This window comes from Podarcis raffonei, chromosome 11 (genome assembly GCF_027172205.1).
Source record: "Podarcis raffonei isolate rPodRaf1 chromosome 11, rPodRaf1.pri, whole genome shotgun sequence".
Classification (NCBI taxonomy): domain Eukaryota; kingdom Metazoa; phylum Chordata; class Lepidosauria; order Squamata; family Lacertidae; genus Podarcis; species Podarcis raffonei.
The window spans coordinates 24,852,606-24,868,094 of record NC_070612.1 but is presented as its reverse complement, the minus strand read 5'-3'; the positions used below and the strand labels follow the sequence as shown (position 1 = coordinate 24,868,094).

General features: G+C 38.9%; 1 protein-coding gene across 1 annotated transcript in view; it reads right to left on the bottom strand.

Annotated features, from left to right (window-relative positions):
- Nucleotides 1-1,172: 1,172 nt before the first annotated feature.
- NDUFAF2 (NADH:ubiquinone oxidoreductase complex assembly factor 2) overlaps nt 1,173-15,489 on the bottom strand; it is a 42,981-nt gene continuing 28,664 nt past the window's right edge. The window contains exons 2-4 of the mRNA XM_053408134.1: nt 13,979-14,068; nt 7,384-7,424; nt 1,173-1,701 (exon numbers count right to left, since the gene is read on the bottom strand). Of these exons, the coding sequence (XP_053264109.1) occupies nt 1,447-1,701; nt 7,384-7,424; nt 13,979-14,068 (386 nt within the window). The 3' untranslated portion in view covers nt 1,173-1,446. The remainder of the gene's footprint in view (nt 1,702-7,383; nt 7,425-13,978; nt 14,069-15,489) is intronic.

Below are 15,489 nucleotides of genomic sequence, written 5' to 3'. Positions count from 1 at the left end.
GTGTACCTCCTAACTAAACTTAGTTCTTGATTCTTATTTAAAGCATCAATCCTATTGGCCAGTGAAGGTGCCCCACAGTATCCGTTCCTCCTAGGCAACATAATACCCCAGCTATTGAAAAACTGGTTTCTGTAATAAATTACACCCAGTACTTCCTAAGTGCCATGACACCTTTTGTATTATATCACAACTGTCAAAAGAAAAGTGAAGAGCGTTGGCCTATTGCACAGCGATGAGATCCTGGATTGGCATCAGTTGATAGTATTTTGCCCTGAGTTTGTTATACTGCATTGGTAACAAGTGACCATTGTCCATTATCTTGAGCAATGGTTTGCTGGTATACATAGGAAACTGCTTTATATGCAGTCAAACCATTGGCCAATCTAGCTCAGTACAGTACTGTGTTACGGTTTTGGAAAGGGGACATTCCCTGGAACCTTCTGCATGCAAGGCAGATGCCCTACCACTGAGCTACAGCCCTTTCCCAGTGTAAGGACTGATAAGATTAGGGAAACCTAAAGCTTCATCTAGTAAATGCATTAGAAACACAGCCTCGCAGAATTGCGTATGGTTCCCCTCCCCCCAAATGGTTTAGGCTATGCCCATGTTGTAAATATTACATATTGCTCTTGGCACAGTTAAATAATGCAACAACATTAACCTTATTTAAATTTCTACTTTAAATAAATGATACTTTAAAATTGGCTTTGTTAATCTGTGAACCTATTGAAGAACAATGAGCATCTAAATTGTAGGGTAGGCTTATATACGTTATCTGAAAAGCACGCAAATTATTTTGCTCTGGGTCTATCACATTGCACTTGGACATATTATTAAGTAGAAACATGATGGACAAAGCAACACTGTTTGATTCTAAAACATAAATCTTTGGTCTACTTTCATGAAAATAAAATTTGCTACTTGTGCATATTATTTTAGCATATGAGAAGGTGTGAACTCATGTGAGACTGCAGCTCATGTTTAGCCTAAGTAAAAGCTTACAGGAGTTAACTCATTAAGGGTTCACCACTTGTGAGCCAATAGTACAAACGCACATGGAAGTCTTGCATAAGATTAGTAAATAATTTGAAAGTACTGACATCAGTTTAAGTGATATAACAGCACTAATGTTTCTTAATTTAAACCTGAAATGAATGGAAAATGTCTCAGAATGAATTGTAGAAGGTAAACATTTAATCTGGTTTTACAACTTAATACCAGTAGCTTTGTCTATTTCCATGAAATCAATTCCACTAGTAAAGTAAGGAAGCTGCAGTGTTTGGAATCCGAGCTACCATTTCTAAAAATGCTGCTGAATTTTCAAATGTATATATTTACTGTGTGCATAATATCATACTTCAACAATAATCAAGAAAATAACATTCTGCTCTTTTGCTTATTAACATAATTATTCATCTAATTTCTGATGCTTTGGCAATGGGCACCTTACTTATTACGGATACTGTCCTTGGGGGGCATCCAGGATCCAGGCTGAAAAGTGTTCGCTGTACTGACTGGATCTTCTGATGGCTCATTCTTTCCAAACTGAGGGGCGGATGCATGGCCTTTAATCTGAGTTTGAAGTGGTTCTGCTACAAGCCCCTCTTCGTACTCTTTCGCCTGCAGGAGTCTCTCCTTTTCATAAATATCTTCAATCTTCTTCTTTATTTCTTCTTTATAATCCACATTCTTAAGAATTTCCTGTGAAAAATGCAATAATGCATTTAAGTGACTGAAAGAAACAGGTGAATGTCTCACAAGGCAATGATTTAAACAAAGTAATTTTTAAGGCAGAAGTCAAAATCCATCCGCTGGAATAATTTCACTGTTTTAATTGAATGAGTCTGAAAGTATATTTTAATTCGAATATTTATATACATATCAAAATGATTTTTCAGTATCAATCTCTCACAATGGATAAAAGCCCTATCAAACAAAATGAAAATTCATGAGATAAGCTACTAACACTGAACATGTTTCTCTTCATCACTGGGTTTGCAGCCAATCCTTTACATAAATGAAACACAACAAAACTTCTTTTCTAAAAGTATCTTACTTTTTTTGTATGACTGTTTCACATAAATGTGGCTCATGTGTATAAATTCAAACAAATTTGCAAAAATTATTAAGAGGAAGTCAAAAATATATTGGCTGGGTTTCATGACCATATAAACTATAAGAAATATAAAATGTGTAGCATATCGTGATATCTTCTCTGCAATTTGATTTCTATGCTAGGTCAATAATCTAGAAAGAACCAAATGGACTTCAGTAGAGTTTAGATATTTCAACATAGAGAACAGATGTAAAAGCTTAGCACAAGGCAGTGATAATGGTCCCACTGGAACAGAGGGGGATTAATTGCTAATGATCTGGTTAATCGACTTCAACAGGTCCCCTTGGCATCATGCTGAGATGAAGTCAGTAAAGATATGAAGGTATCTAAAGCACCAAAGGGTTTGGCAACATAAGTAGTGAGTATTCTAGAAATTAAGTGATACATTTATCTATATATAAAAAGTGCACTTTCTGGATGCATGCCAATGGGAAATAGCGCATAGTATTGTAAAATGTGGCTTCATATTGATCACAGTGCTGAAGATATTTAATTCTACTGGACCCACTTAATTATCAGGAAGTCAAAAACAAATACAGTGCTTTTTTATTATGCTTTCCACCCCAAATTAGTCCAGACACCCAAGTTTCTCTGTGAGGTAGGGAATGCTCCCTCCATTCTGTCTGAGGCATCACAGGCAAGGATGGTATCAAGTGTTTGCATAAGGGGGAAATGCTTTAGTACTGGTATTTTCAAGGGTTTCAACTTGCAAAAATTGTCACAATCTAGTATTAGCAGTACCACACGTACACATTTTTGGGGGGATGGGGTGGGAGAAGGGAACAGGCTGAAGCAACAATCACTTGCTTAGAACCATTTACTTGAGATCATGGGTACTGCGAAATTTGAACCAAAGAACTCTTGGGCTACAGCTCCCATTCTTAGGGATGACAAAGTCTCAAGGCGGTCCCCTCTACAGACACTCTACATCTGCTTTGATTCAGCAAAATAACTCCATCATGCAACTTCAAGCCAAGACTTCATAATATATGCACTGTTGCAAAGTGCCTGCAATATCACAAACAGATTAATAAAAAAACTTGTGCATAATGAAAATATTTACTGTAACACTTTACCAAAATAGTGTAAATATGCTGACTTCACACCAGTTCAGTAATTTTCTGAGACAGAAAAAGGAAAGGGGGTTTTAAACAGAACAAGTATATAACATAATTTCACAAGAACCTAGATAAAGTGAGGGGGAAAATAACTACAGATAATCAAATGACTCTTTGCCAAATATAAGCTCAAAAGAAAACCAAATTCCCATATCAAAATGAAATTGAGATTGCAGAGTAATGAATCTCCATTATCACAAAGTAATAAAGCTAACTGTGTATCTAATGCTGGTTGAAAACAATTCAATTGACTTCAATTAACTTACTAATTTTTCTAGAATAGAAAGGTCAGGCCCTTAAGGAATACAGATATTTGCAGTAACATTTGGACTATGGAGAGGAGGAGGGAGAGAGGGAGAGGTGACATTGACCAGATAGCTACAGAGAAACAGTGCATATCCAAAGAAACCCCCAGATGACATTTTATTTCATTTTATCTATGTAGGATTTCCAGTCAAAATCACAAATGCATGATTGCCAGACAGGCACATCGAGGGGCTGGCATGCAGAGAGTTCCTGAATCAATATAGAAAGGACTGTATGAGGTCACTTCCTTAATGCTCTGGCAGGAATTTCTTAAAAAAAAGAGATGATCTTATGTACTTCCTCCCTGGACTACATTGTTAGGTTAGGACCATTAGGTTATCTTTGTTACTCTTTAGATCAAGGTGTGTATGTATTGTCTGAGTTGCTGCCTGCTTAAGTTGTAATTTGCTATCTGAAGTAGCATTTATATAGTCTGCCACCTGTTTCATATAATAAACCAAGCTTTCTTTTATTCCTTTGGTGTGTGAAATTCTTGTGGGTATATGGTTAACAGTTAGTATATATTCATAACATGCACACATCATAATCCCAACAAAAGATCCCAAACCTCTCATTGGTGTGTATGATTATATGTGAGTGCTTGGACATGCATGTGGGTTTATGACACATACTGTAACACAACAGCAGTCCGCCCCACCCAAAAAACCCAGATGAAATCAAGAAAACCAGGGACTGGAAATCCAGGGGTAGATTTTTGTATGCGAAGAGCGTGAACTTAGTTCTGGTACTAAAAACAAATACTCAGGCGGAACATGTGCTCATATGTGCTCTGTTTCTGAACATTAAGTGTGTCTGCCTCTGGGGATCCATGGGGCTTGAGATCCAAAGCCCCCGGCACCCCACCCCAATGCCCCTTTAGGGCTTTCCATGTATTATTGCCAGCAGAATTGCTGGTAGAACCTTTCTGCCCCCCTGGACACAGCTGGGCTTCCAAGGTGGCAGAGAGACATTTACATACAATGGGGTGAGGTGGGCATGGTAGACCTGCATTTTAAAAATGGGAAAAACATACATTCTCCTGTAGAACATATAGTTTGGATGATCTATGGACATGCTTATATTAGCCACCGTTTTAGAAAAAGCATTTTTTCCTGTGTGAATGTCTCTTCCAAGAAGGCATTTCTCAAATGCAGTTTTAGAATGTCCTTATATTGAAAATAAGAATATACATATTTTCAAAAAATCTGCCGCTTGATCAATCAGGAACAATGTTTTCATCAACCAAGAGGCTTTTAATTGATTAGTCTAATCAGTCAATCAAACTAAATGATACAGTCTATTCCCTAAGCTTGACTGAATTTAAAAGCAAGACAATCAAAAATCTAGTCTGTGCTCCTACTGTCATCTAGCAAAAATACTTCTAAATCACATCTCAGGTTGGTGATGGCGAATAGGAATTCTATGAAAATGAACCTCCATGATTGAAGTTAGTTTTCATCATGCCTCTTCTGAAATAAATAATATTCTTATGATCAAATAAGGAAGGCGGGTATGCACTGCAGTAACTAAACATAATGTAATTTCCAATATAATTATTCTCTTCTGGGGGGGAGAGAATAATAATTTAAACTTTATGCTTATTACTACTCACTGGAGTACATTTTCCTCCCTTGACAAGGAGGCTGTCAAAACAGATAATTATGGAAATGCTAGAAATAGTTTGAAAGAAGACAGGAGCTGTCACAAAAAGTTTCTTCTTTTTAACATTTCACCTTGTATCCAACTGTGCAATTCAGAAGCCATTTAGTTTTTATTACTGCATAGCAAACACACGGTGCATTAGAAATGAAAAGCAGTTATTTACCGTATTTTTTATTCCAAGCCACTTTCAGACTTCCCACAGTAGCTAAAGGAACTTACAAATGAATTCAATTTCACATTAAAATGCAACTTAGAGTTTGCTTTAAAAAAAATAAAAAACAACAGCCCACTATCTCCAGCCTTAAAGAAGCAGAATAGCTTTTTTAAAAACTTAACTCACCAGATGGCATTCAGCTTATTCCAATGAAAACACCAGAGTACATTAGAAGAGCCTTGCTGGATTAGCCCAAAGTCCTAACAGCTCCAGCATTTTGTTCTCACAGTAGCCAGCCAGATGAATATGGAAATTCTGCTCACAAGCAGAATTCTCCTGCTCAAGGTCCTCAGCAACTGGAGGCAATATAGCCATCATAGTATATTTCATGAAATTGTCTAATCCCATTTAAAAGCCATCCAAATTGGTAGCCATCACTATATTTTATGCTAGCAAATTGCATAGTTTAACTACGTACTGTGTAAAGAAGTACTTTATTTTGTTTGTTCTATTATCTCCCAATATACAACTTCACTGGATGACCCCAGGTTCTAGCATTTGTGTAAGGGGAGATGGAGAACAAGGGCTCAGCTAAATGCTACACACGAACTCTTGCAACAAAAACACTTGCAGACAAACCACTGGAGGAAGATTTGAAGCAGATGAGGTGCTTAACTCTTAGCTTGCCCACCACTTCTCTACTCCAAATCAGCAGCCAGGTTGGGTTGCTTGCTGGGACAAGGTGGTTTGCGCATATAACACCAATCCTGACCAGACAACACCGGCTGCTGATTAGTTTCTGGGCCCAATTCAAAGCGCTGCTTCTGACCAATAAAGCCTTAAATGACTCAGGACTGTGATACCATAAGGACCACCTCTCCCCATATGAACCGACCTGGATTCAGCAATGATCACCCGAGGCCCTTCTCATGTGCCTCCTCCACAAGGCCCAGAGGGCTGCAACACGAGAAAGGGCCTTTTCTGCAGTGGCTCCCCATTTGGGGAATGCTCTCCCCAAGGAGGCTTGTCAGGCACCTTTGTTACAAATCTTCAGATGCCAGATAAAAACGTTTCTCTTCTCCCAAGCCTTCGGATAATTAAACAATCTATGGCCTTTTAAATTGTGTGTGGCTGGGATGGGTTGCATTATTTTTGTTTGTTACTATGTTAAGTATTGTGCTTTTATCCTGTAAACCATCCTGTGATCCTTGGAAGAAGGGTGGTACAAAAATGTAATAAATAAAAATAACTTTCAGTTAGGCTTACAGACTTACTCATTAGTGGAAACAGCAATAATATATTGATATAGTTTGGAGATGAGGAACCAAATAACTGTTTGGATTCACACAAAAATACTTTATGAAAGGCAAATATATGAGTGGGGCAAATACTAGGAATAAAATCTGGACGTTCTAGAGAGGTACAGGGTCTGTACACTGATTCAGAACAATTCTTGACTAAAGCCACTTTCAATTATGAACACTACACTGGAGCTACAAACTCTTTGAACAATCCTCCCACATGGATTCCTTGCAGCCATTTTTATAGATTCCCTCTCTTCCTAAGATTTGTCACACTGGCCAGGAGAGCTCCATTTCAGACAACAACTACTACTTCTTCTATTTTTATTAAAGCTTTCAACAATATAATAACTATAAAAATACAAACAAAACAGGTGAAGTATAGAGCCCTCACAGGCAAGGAGAGCTCCAAGACAGAGACAGAAAGGTGAGAGAGAACAGACAGGATCTAGAGGCCTAAAAGGCAGCATTTCATGCACCCCAAACAGCACATAGTGCATTGTTGTGCATTGGTATGATTTGAGAATGATACCATGGTGCAACACAAGTGAGACTTCAGTATAGAAGTCCAGGGAAACCCAAGATCCATTCCATTTCACATGTATCACTGGCAAGCCATGTGTCCCCCATCTTGTATTTGTGCACAAAGAACTGCTTTCTGACTGAAGTCATTAGGCAAATAAAATAATCTGTAGTTTCACCTAGATGCAATGTAGTCTCTCTTACCTCAAATGTGGGTGGATCTTTTCTTTTTTTCCTAATCCAAGCTGCAAAAAAATATTAAAACAGAGGTCAAACATTTTTTTAAAAAACTGCTCATAATTGTATCAATAGTACAGATTATGTATCTGAAGGCCACTTAAATTAAGGACTTGAATGCCAGAAGGCAAATGAATTACGGAAGGACATGGAGATTGGTGCTAGATGGCTCTTGCAGTCAGAGCAGCAGAAAATAGCTGTCATCAAGAATGCTAGAAAATTAGGCATGGCATCAACACATAGCACCCACAGCACAGGACATCCCCGTTCCACAAGCACTTGAGTTTCCACTTTCTAAACCTTCACCTGACACCACTAAACACATGAAATGCACTTCCACACACACAGAAGGTTTAGGAACTGGTTCTGCAAGAACTGAAACTGAAGTTTTCAGAATGCCAAATGATTTGCCACCAAAAAGCAGCAATGCATAAAAGATCAATCCACTGAGTCATCCCTAACAATTTCCCACATTTGTCTCCCAGGCCAGCTTGTGCTTTTCTCCAATAATTCCTAAAGCAAGATTCTTGACACCTAGCCTGGCATAATGGTTAGAATATAACACTACGACGGAAGTAACCCAAGTTCAAATCCAAACTCAACCACAAAACTCACTGGTTGATCTTAAGCCAATCACTATCCTTCAGCCTAACCTACCTTACAAGGTTGCTTGTGAGGAAAACATAGAAAAGGAGAACTCTGTACACCACCATTAGCTCCTTGGAGGAAGGGTACACGTAATAACAAAACATTTCCCCCCTAATTTCTGACTTAAAACTGCAGGAACTTTAACTCTGGCCTTCTTTAAGTCCATTCAGCTCCTGGACAAGCTCTCTCATAACAAACTAGCTCTGTCATGTGTAGATCATCCTGTCAAGGGTAAGGGGAGGGGACAGGTAACTGCTAATCAGGTGAACATGTGAGGTAAGATTTTTGTCTGTTTAGACTGTCACTTGCATTCCTAGAAAATGTCAATAAGGGAAACACTGGAAGAGCGGGGGTGGCATTACATGTGCCTGTTGTATTGCCAATGAGTAAAAAGTCAGTAAGCACATATATAATGTGTTGTATCCAAGGAAGTTGTCTCATTAGATCAAGAACTTCCACCTGCTCTACAGGATTTCTCCTCCCTGTCCTCGTGTGCCCTCCCCCAGTCTTCTCTGGAAGGCTGGGGAAAACCCCAGTACAGATTTGGGGAGGAGACATGGGGAAAAATGAAAGGGAAAGGAAGAGGAAGCCTCATTGCGTGGGTGGAAGTCCTTGTACTAGCAGGATGACTTTGTTGAATACAACCAAGTAGGTTGTACCCAACTACGTTTTACTCAGAATAGATCCACTGAAATTAATGGCCCCAAGTTAGTCATGTCCATGAATTTCAATGGGTATATTCTCAGTATGATTAGCACTGGATATAACCCACTGAGGCTCCTCTGACTGACATCAGGAGTAAGGTAAAAAGTAATACAAATTCTGCTTCCAAGCACTGGAGGAGGAAGAGGAGTGCGAGAGGAGTGCACCGCCCCCAGCAGCACAATTCCGGTGGGGTGCCATCACAGCTGCCCCCCCGTGGCACACCACGCCCCCGGGATGCGCACCAGCCCCGCCCCATCTGCTCTCCACCCCCCAGTGCTGGAGCATGAAGCTCCGCCACTGCTTCCAAGATGAGGCCCAAACTCTAATTGTGGCAAAGAAATGAGGTGGTCAAATCTCCTTATTGCTGATAACCGAAAGGCAGCGGGGGGAATGACAAGTTGTTTCTGCCATACATAACCTGTCTTCCCTACTCAAGGCAGAAATCTGCTAGAAAGCGGTGGACCTTATCCCTATCTTTTAAAGATTATTTTGGAAAGTCTGTTTCTATCCTCAGAAGAATGGAAAGAGAATCCTTTGCCTTCTCAGAATTTGGTATACCACTGATGTAGCTGTCTTTGCTTTGCTGATCATAGTTATTACTAACGTTATAGCGACAGCAATAACTGTAATTAGTTTATGCACAGCCAAACAATGCTGATGATGCTTCTAGACCAATGTTCCTTCTCAAACACTTTCCTCCCATTGTTGCTGCCCTCCTCTAACTCCTTCTCAGTTTATTTATGTATTTCAGAAATGTAGGGACCAGAATTGGATGTAAAAGAAAATATAATTAATTAAACAAGAACCTGCTTACAGTCAAGCTGTAATTTTATTCCAACATTTATATCTATCCTTTCAGTACCATACTTTCAAAATTAAAACATGTATCAATAAATTAAAACACAGTATTAAAACTACCACCAGCAACAACAAAATAAAACAGCACTAAGGAACAGTATAATAAAACCATTATCTGCACAAAGCAAAAAACAGGACCTGTGCCAGTTCAGCATAATTCCTAACCCTAGTTTATTAAGACAAGAATGAGAGTTAGGCCCACATACCTCTCCCTAACCTCAACTATCATGGCATCTTCAAATGTGTTTGCAGTTGTTTCAGTACTGCCAACTGTGGTTTAAAATCACATTACATACCAGAACATGAAGCCATCTTGGTTAATGAGCCAAAATCAAACCACAAAATAGGTAAAAAAGGTAAAGGGACCCCTGACCATTAGGTCCAGTCGTGACCAACTCTGGGGTTGCAGCGCTCATCTCGCTTTACTGGCCGAGGGAGCCGGCGTACAGCTTCCGGGTCATGTGGCCAGCATGACTAAGCCGCTTCTGGTGAACCAGAGCAACGCACGGAAACGCCATTTACCTTCCCGCCGGAGCGGTTCCTATTTATCTACTTGCACTTTGACGTGCTTTCGAACTGCTAGGTTGGCAGGAGCAGGGACTGAGCAATGGGAGCTCACCCCGTTGCGGGGATTTGAACCACTGACCTTCTGATCAGCAAGTCCAAGGCTCTGTGGTTTAACCCACAGTGCCACCTCTCTCTTGTTCTTACCAATTGTCTTTCTATTAGTAAAGTGGCCATGAGGTTGAACAATATTATCATAAAATGAGAATGAAAAAGAATCAGTAATACTAATCACAAAACCAAAGGGTTAAAGGGAGTGCATTTTTTTATTGTTGATTTCTCTAATATTCTTACCTACATACTAAGCTTTGAGTCAGAGCAAAATGTAGTTAATGTGATTTTACTCTTATTTTCATTTTGGGAATGGCTCCTTATGACAGGCATTTCCAATATTATTTATTTTACACAACGTATAGTCTCTACAGAGTTGAACAGAGGATGTTTACAAGAAGCTTAAATCCAGCCAATAACAATGTTTCCCTTCATATTGTCCAAAAATACAGCTTCTTCAAATCCATAAATTCTTTATCTCATCTTTATTATTGCTTAGCATCCATTCCCCCATATTTTTCCTTTACTTTCACTAAACCTCTTCTAGATGTGCAGGACAGTAAAACCTCCATTGCAGTTTAGAAAAATCATTGTTGACGTGAAGGCAGACAAAATATTTGCAATTATTAGAATTGTTCTTTGCCCTTTCAGCTTGAAAATGCATCCAGTGCAATCAACTTCTAGAAAAACATTTACATAAACCAGAATGCTTTCATTCAGTCTCAGCCAAAATAGCTTCTATTTGGAACAGTATAAAAGGCAAAGAAAACACACACACACACACATACAGATGAAGTCCAATTCTACAAAGTTCTCATCAAACCTTTTGTAAATCCACTGACTGCAATTCTAATTTTCTAATTACATAGTTGTAATTAATTATATAAATACGGTATGGTACTATCCACAGTCTGTGCTTGTGATAACGCTACATTTGTCTGAAAGGAATTTAGCAAGATAAACTGGACATTTCATACCTTGAGACCTTGGCATTCTTTCATCAGCACTCATTTGCATTCTCATTAGTATGCATGAGATTTTCATTGAACTTTAAGGCTTCTACTGGCATATAACGCATTGTAATGAGCGTAAAAGTGAGCATGCAAATTAAAACTCCCATTAATCACTAAATGGTACCCATTAAAAAGAGAGAGAGAGTGAAGGACTAGAATAGACAGGCTGTAAAATGCAGCATGAGGCACACAAACTCCTAAATCTCGACACAGAAAATGACAGATACCTTTTCATGAGGACCAGTGACATGTATGAAGAAGGTAAGTTACTAGATACAGTAAGTGACAATTTAGAATAAAAATGATAAAAAGGTTATTGACAGCCTGCATCCACAAGATAATGCCTTTGGCAAAAGGCACATTGCTTCCTTTCTTGAAAGGGAACCCTGACAGAGCAAGGAAAGGTGTTACTTACACATGTTATCCATGCTAATCGGGGACTCATTCATGTATTTCCTCAAACCATGGTTGTCATATTGTTGGTTTGGACATGGGACACTCAGGTTCAAACGCTTGGTCTGCCATGAAGCTTATGTGCTGTGTTCATGGAGAAAATCATACACACTTAGTCTAATTGTACCTCTCAGGATTGTTGGGAGTATTGGGGGGGATGTGTGCTGTACACATCCCAGACTCTTAGAACAGAGGGAGAAACCCCCACAAAAAACTGTCCACTTAAACAAATGACATGCTGACTTCAACTCCTGGACATCCCAAAAGTCTAAAAACCCTGTCTTCAGAACAAGCTTCAATCCTTGAGGAATTCCACAGTTGAAAGACATCCACCAAGAATATTCTTCTGTGTACCAGTGGCATAGATATATTATTGTCGAAATGCATTCCTGGTTCCTATGAGCAATCACAATGAAAGTGAAGGAAAGGGAAATTGGATCAAATGGTACTGTGTTTCAAGGTTTGCTGGTCAAAGCAAGCCTGAAGAAAACAGACTATAGAAAACTGGGGGAGAGGGGCGTACTGGAAGCTCATTCTGTTAAAGAAGTGAGCCATACATTTACAGTAGTACCTCAGGTTAAGAACTTAATTCATTCCGGAGGTCCGTTCTTAACCTGAAACTGTTCTTAACCTGAAGCACCACTTTAGCTAATAGGGCCTCCTGCTGCTGCTGCGCCGCCGGAGCACAATTTCTGTTCTTATCCTGAAGCAAAGTTCTTAACCCGAGGTACTATTTCTGGGTTAGCGGAGTCTGCAACCTGAAGCGTCTGTAACCTGAAGCGTCTGTAACCCGAGATACCACTGTAGTTATAATCCCATAAACTATCTGCAAGGGCACCCCACCCATCACCTCCTTCCAAATCTGTGCAATCTTGTTCATGTTTTACAGAACTGGAAAAATATGAAATCCTACAGGGGAGGCCTTAATGATGAGCCACAATTTTCACTATCTAGTATTGTTATAAGCACTGAGATAATGTAGGGGAAATGCTCTCAACATTAAAAAAAAAGTTATATCAATCCCAGTACAGTATTATTAAAACCTACTTCTTTCTCCTATTACAGAAACAGCCCCAGATAAATAAGAAGGAGAATATGATTCTCATTTCCTCCCACCATTTCCAAACAGAAGATTTCAGCAGTTAACATGTTAACTGGAAAAATCCAGTTAATGTTGTTCTTTGCATTTAAGCACCTACATTTTTCTCTGCTCTGTCATAAACAAGAATACACTGCACACCTCCTCTGCCCAAATAATGGATGGGGAAACAAAGCAGTCTGAACATTTTCTTCCCATTCCCTGAAAGGAACTGTGCTTAAAGAGAGAAAGAGACCATTGCCTATTCATAACACTTTTTATTTCCCTTCTCTTCACAAATCCTTCCAATTCAATGCCACTATAATCACAAAGGGAAAAAAATGTTATGGTAATTATAAGCATGAGCAAGTGTTGTGTTAAAAATGCAAATGCTGCTAATAAAAGTATGCCTTGCCACACATGGTTTATTTTCTGTGCTGGAAAGCCAAATAAACTGCCCAGATTTGCAAATGTATCCTACGCTTCAGAAAGCCATAGAAAAAAGGCATTTTGCACTTGTGTCTTCTTTTCTTATCCATGGTCACTTAAAACAAGGCCATTTTCTCAATCCCTAATTATAGGGTTGTGCATTGTTTTTATCCTACTTGATGTTAAATCATATGATGCATTTTAAACATATGTACTTTTTACTTTCCCTACTCAAGAGCCATACTTTCGGAATTCAAAGAGAGGAAAATTAGGTGGCATCCCACCTGCATAATGTACAGTACTTCCACTTCCACAAGCAGAATGTTTGTTTGCTTCTCCTCCTCTCTGCAGCTCTTCATGTGCTCCCAAAATCTGCTCTGGAGGCTTGGGGGAGCCTCTGAGACAGATGAGTGGCAGCGGGGAAGGGAGGAAGAGAAATTCCGTTGCATCTGCTGGTTCAACACTGGATCTCACCCATTGTGTTTGAGGTTAGACAGAAAATTCAGAGATGGTACGTCAAGATATACCAGTCTGCTGCAATAGCCTTTTCAGTGGTTCCTCCACTTGCCACAAAGGACTAAGGGAGAAGTAACAACTGGACAAGCCAGAACACGGGTGTCAAGTGGAAACAAAATTTGACCATCTTAAGAAATCTTAGGCAAGGGCTAGGCTTAGATGCTCTTTTGTGTCCTTTCAATTCAGCCTGGGAGAATTACAAGTCACTTTATCATACATTACTTTAGATGTCTCAAAAATGTATTACCTTCCCATTCTGTGGGTATGTCCCCCGCTTCATACTGGTGTTCTTTTATACCAGAAGTTTCTACAAATCTTCTCTCTTTAATGAGCTGACCTATTTCAAAGAGAAAAATGGCTGATTAAGAACATTACATAAAACATTCACATGCACAGGTGAACGTTTGATATTCTTCAATGCTTACTTATGTAGATATTTTGACTGAGAAAATCATATACTCTTTTTTCTCATCACTAGGTGTTGTTTAAATCTGGGTCTGTCTGCCTTCCCATCTCTTGCTTCATGGTTTAACCCATCTGCAGTATACACACACACACACACACAGACACACACACACACCATTTTCTCTCAAGCTAGCTACAATAATGGAAGTAAACTAAACTAAGCTGGGAGAAAGTTGTGTGTAAGAGAGAAGCAACAGCAAGATTAGGAGTGGGTGTAGGTAGGGTTCAGCACCTTTGCCGCAACTAAATAATATCCTGCACTGTTGTTGAGTGTGTAAACCTGGATCTGCCCAATCAAAGAGATGAAGTCGCTTCTACTTTGCATCAGATGAAATGGAGCTACACTTTAGACTTCAGAAATAGATTGACTAAAAACAGTACAGGAAGATTTCAACTCAGAGCAGGGTTTAAAAAGCCTTTTAGATTTCAATTCCATGCAAGTTTATATTTGCTGTTGTACTGAATGGGACTTAACCAGGTAAGTGTGCATAGGATTGCGGCCTTAGAGTGACCCATTAACATCTCACTTCTTTTTACACTTAAAAGAAAAGGGAAAGGAGGATGTTATTTCTCTACTTTATACAGTACTTGATAATTTTTTCCTCTCTATATATTTTCAGTAATTGTAAATGAACTGCACTATTAAAATAATTAAAGCACTGTATCATTCTAGTATTGGATTTAAAGGGAAACAATTGTACAGCCTTTTATTAGGAAGTCACATATATTAAATGTTTTGGAAGCAAATTAGAAGAGATTGATAGACTTTGGAAGAGCATGAGACACTTGATCTCAGGGTCATGGGTTTGAGCCCCACATTGGGCAAAAGATTCCTGCATTGCGGGGCGTTGGACTAGATTACTAAATTCTATTATTCTATGAATCTCACCCCACTTCTATAGCCCTACCTCCAAGAGCTACAATTTTAACAAAACATATGAAAGGATGTGTGATCTGTTTGGTTCATTGTCAACGTATGGCACCACTGCTAGACTGTATCTTGCCTTAAGGAACATTTTGGGTAGAAGCAGCCAAATTCTGCTTCCCACTGAGTGTTTTATTTATCTGGTCAACAGTGTAAAGCACTAAGTAATTCTATTTTATGAAGTTATGTATTATTTATAAATGTCTAAGAGAAAGTTGCTTTGTAAAGAGTGTCATGCTGTTTGAACATTATCTGCTTTACAAATGAACTAAGGAAAATGCAAGACTGTATTAACTTCTCCTAAAGTTATGACAATTATTTTTTATTATTATTTTTAATTTACTGAATTTATATACCGCTCTATGCCC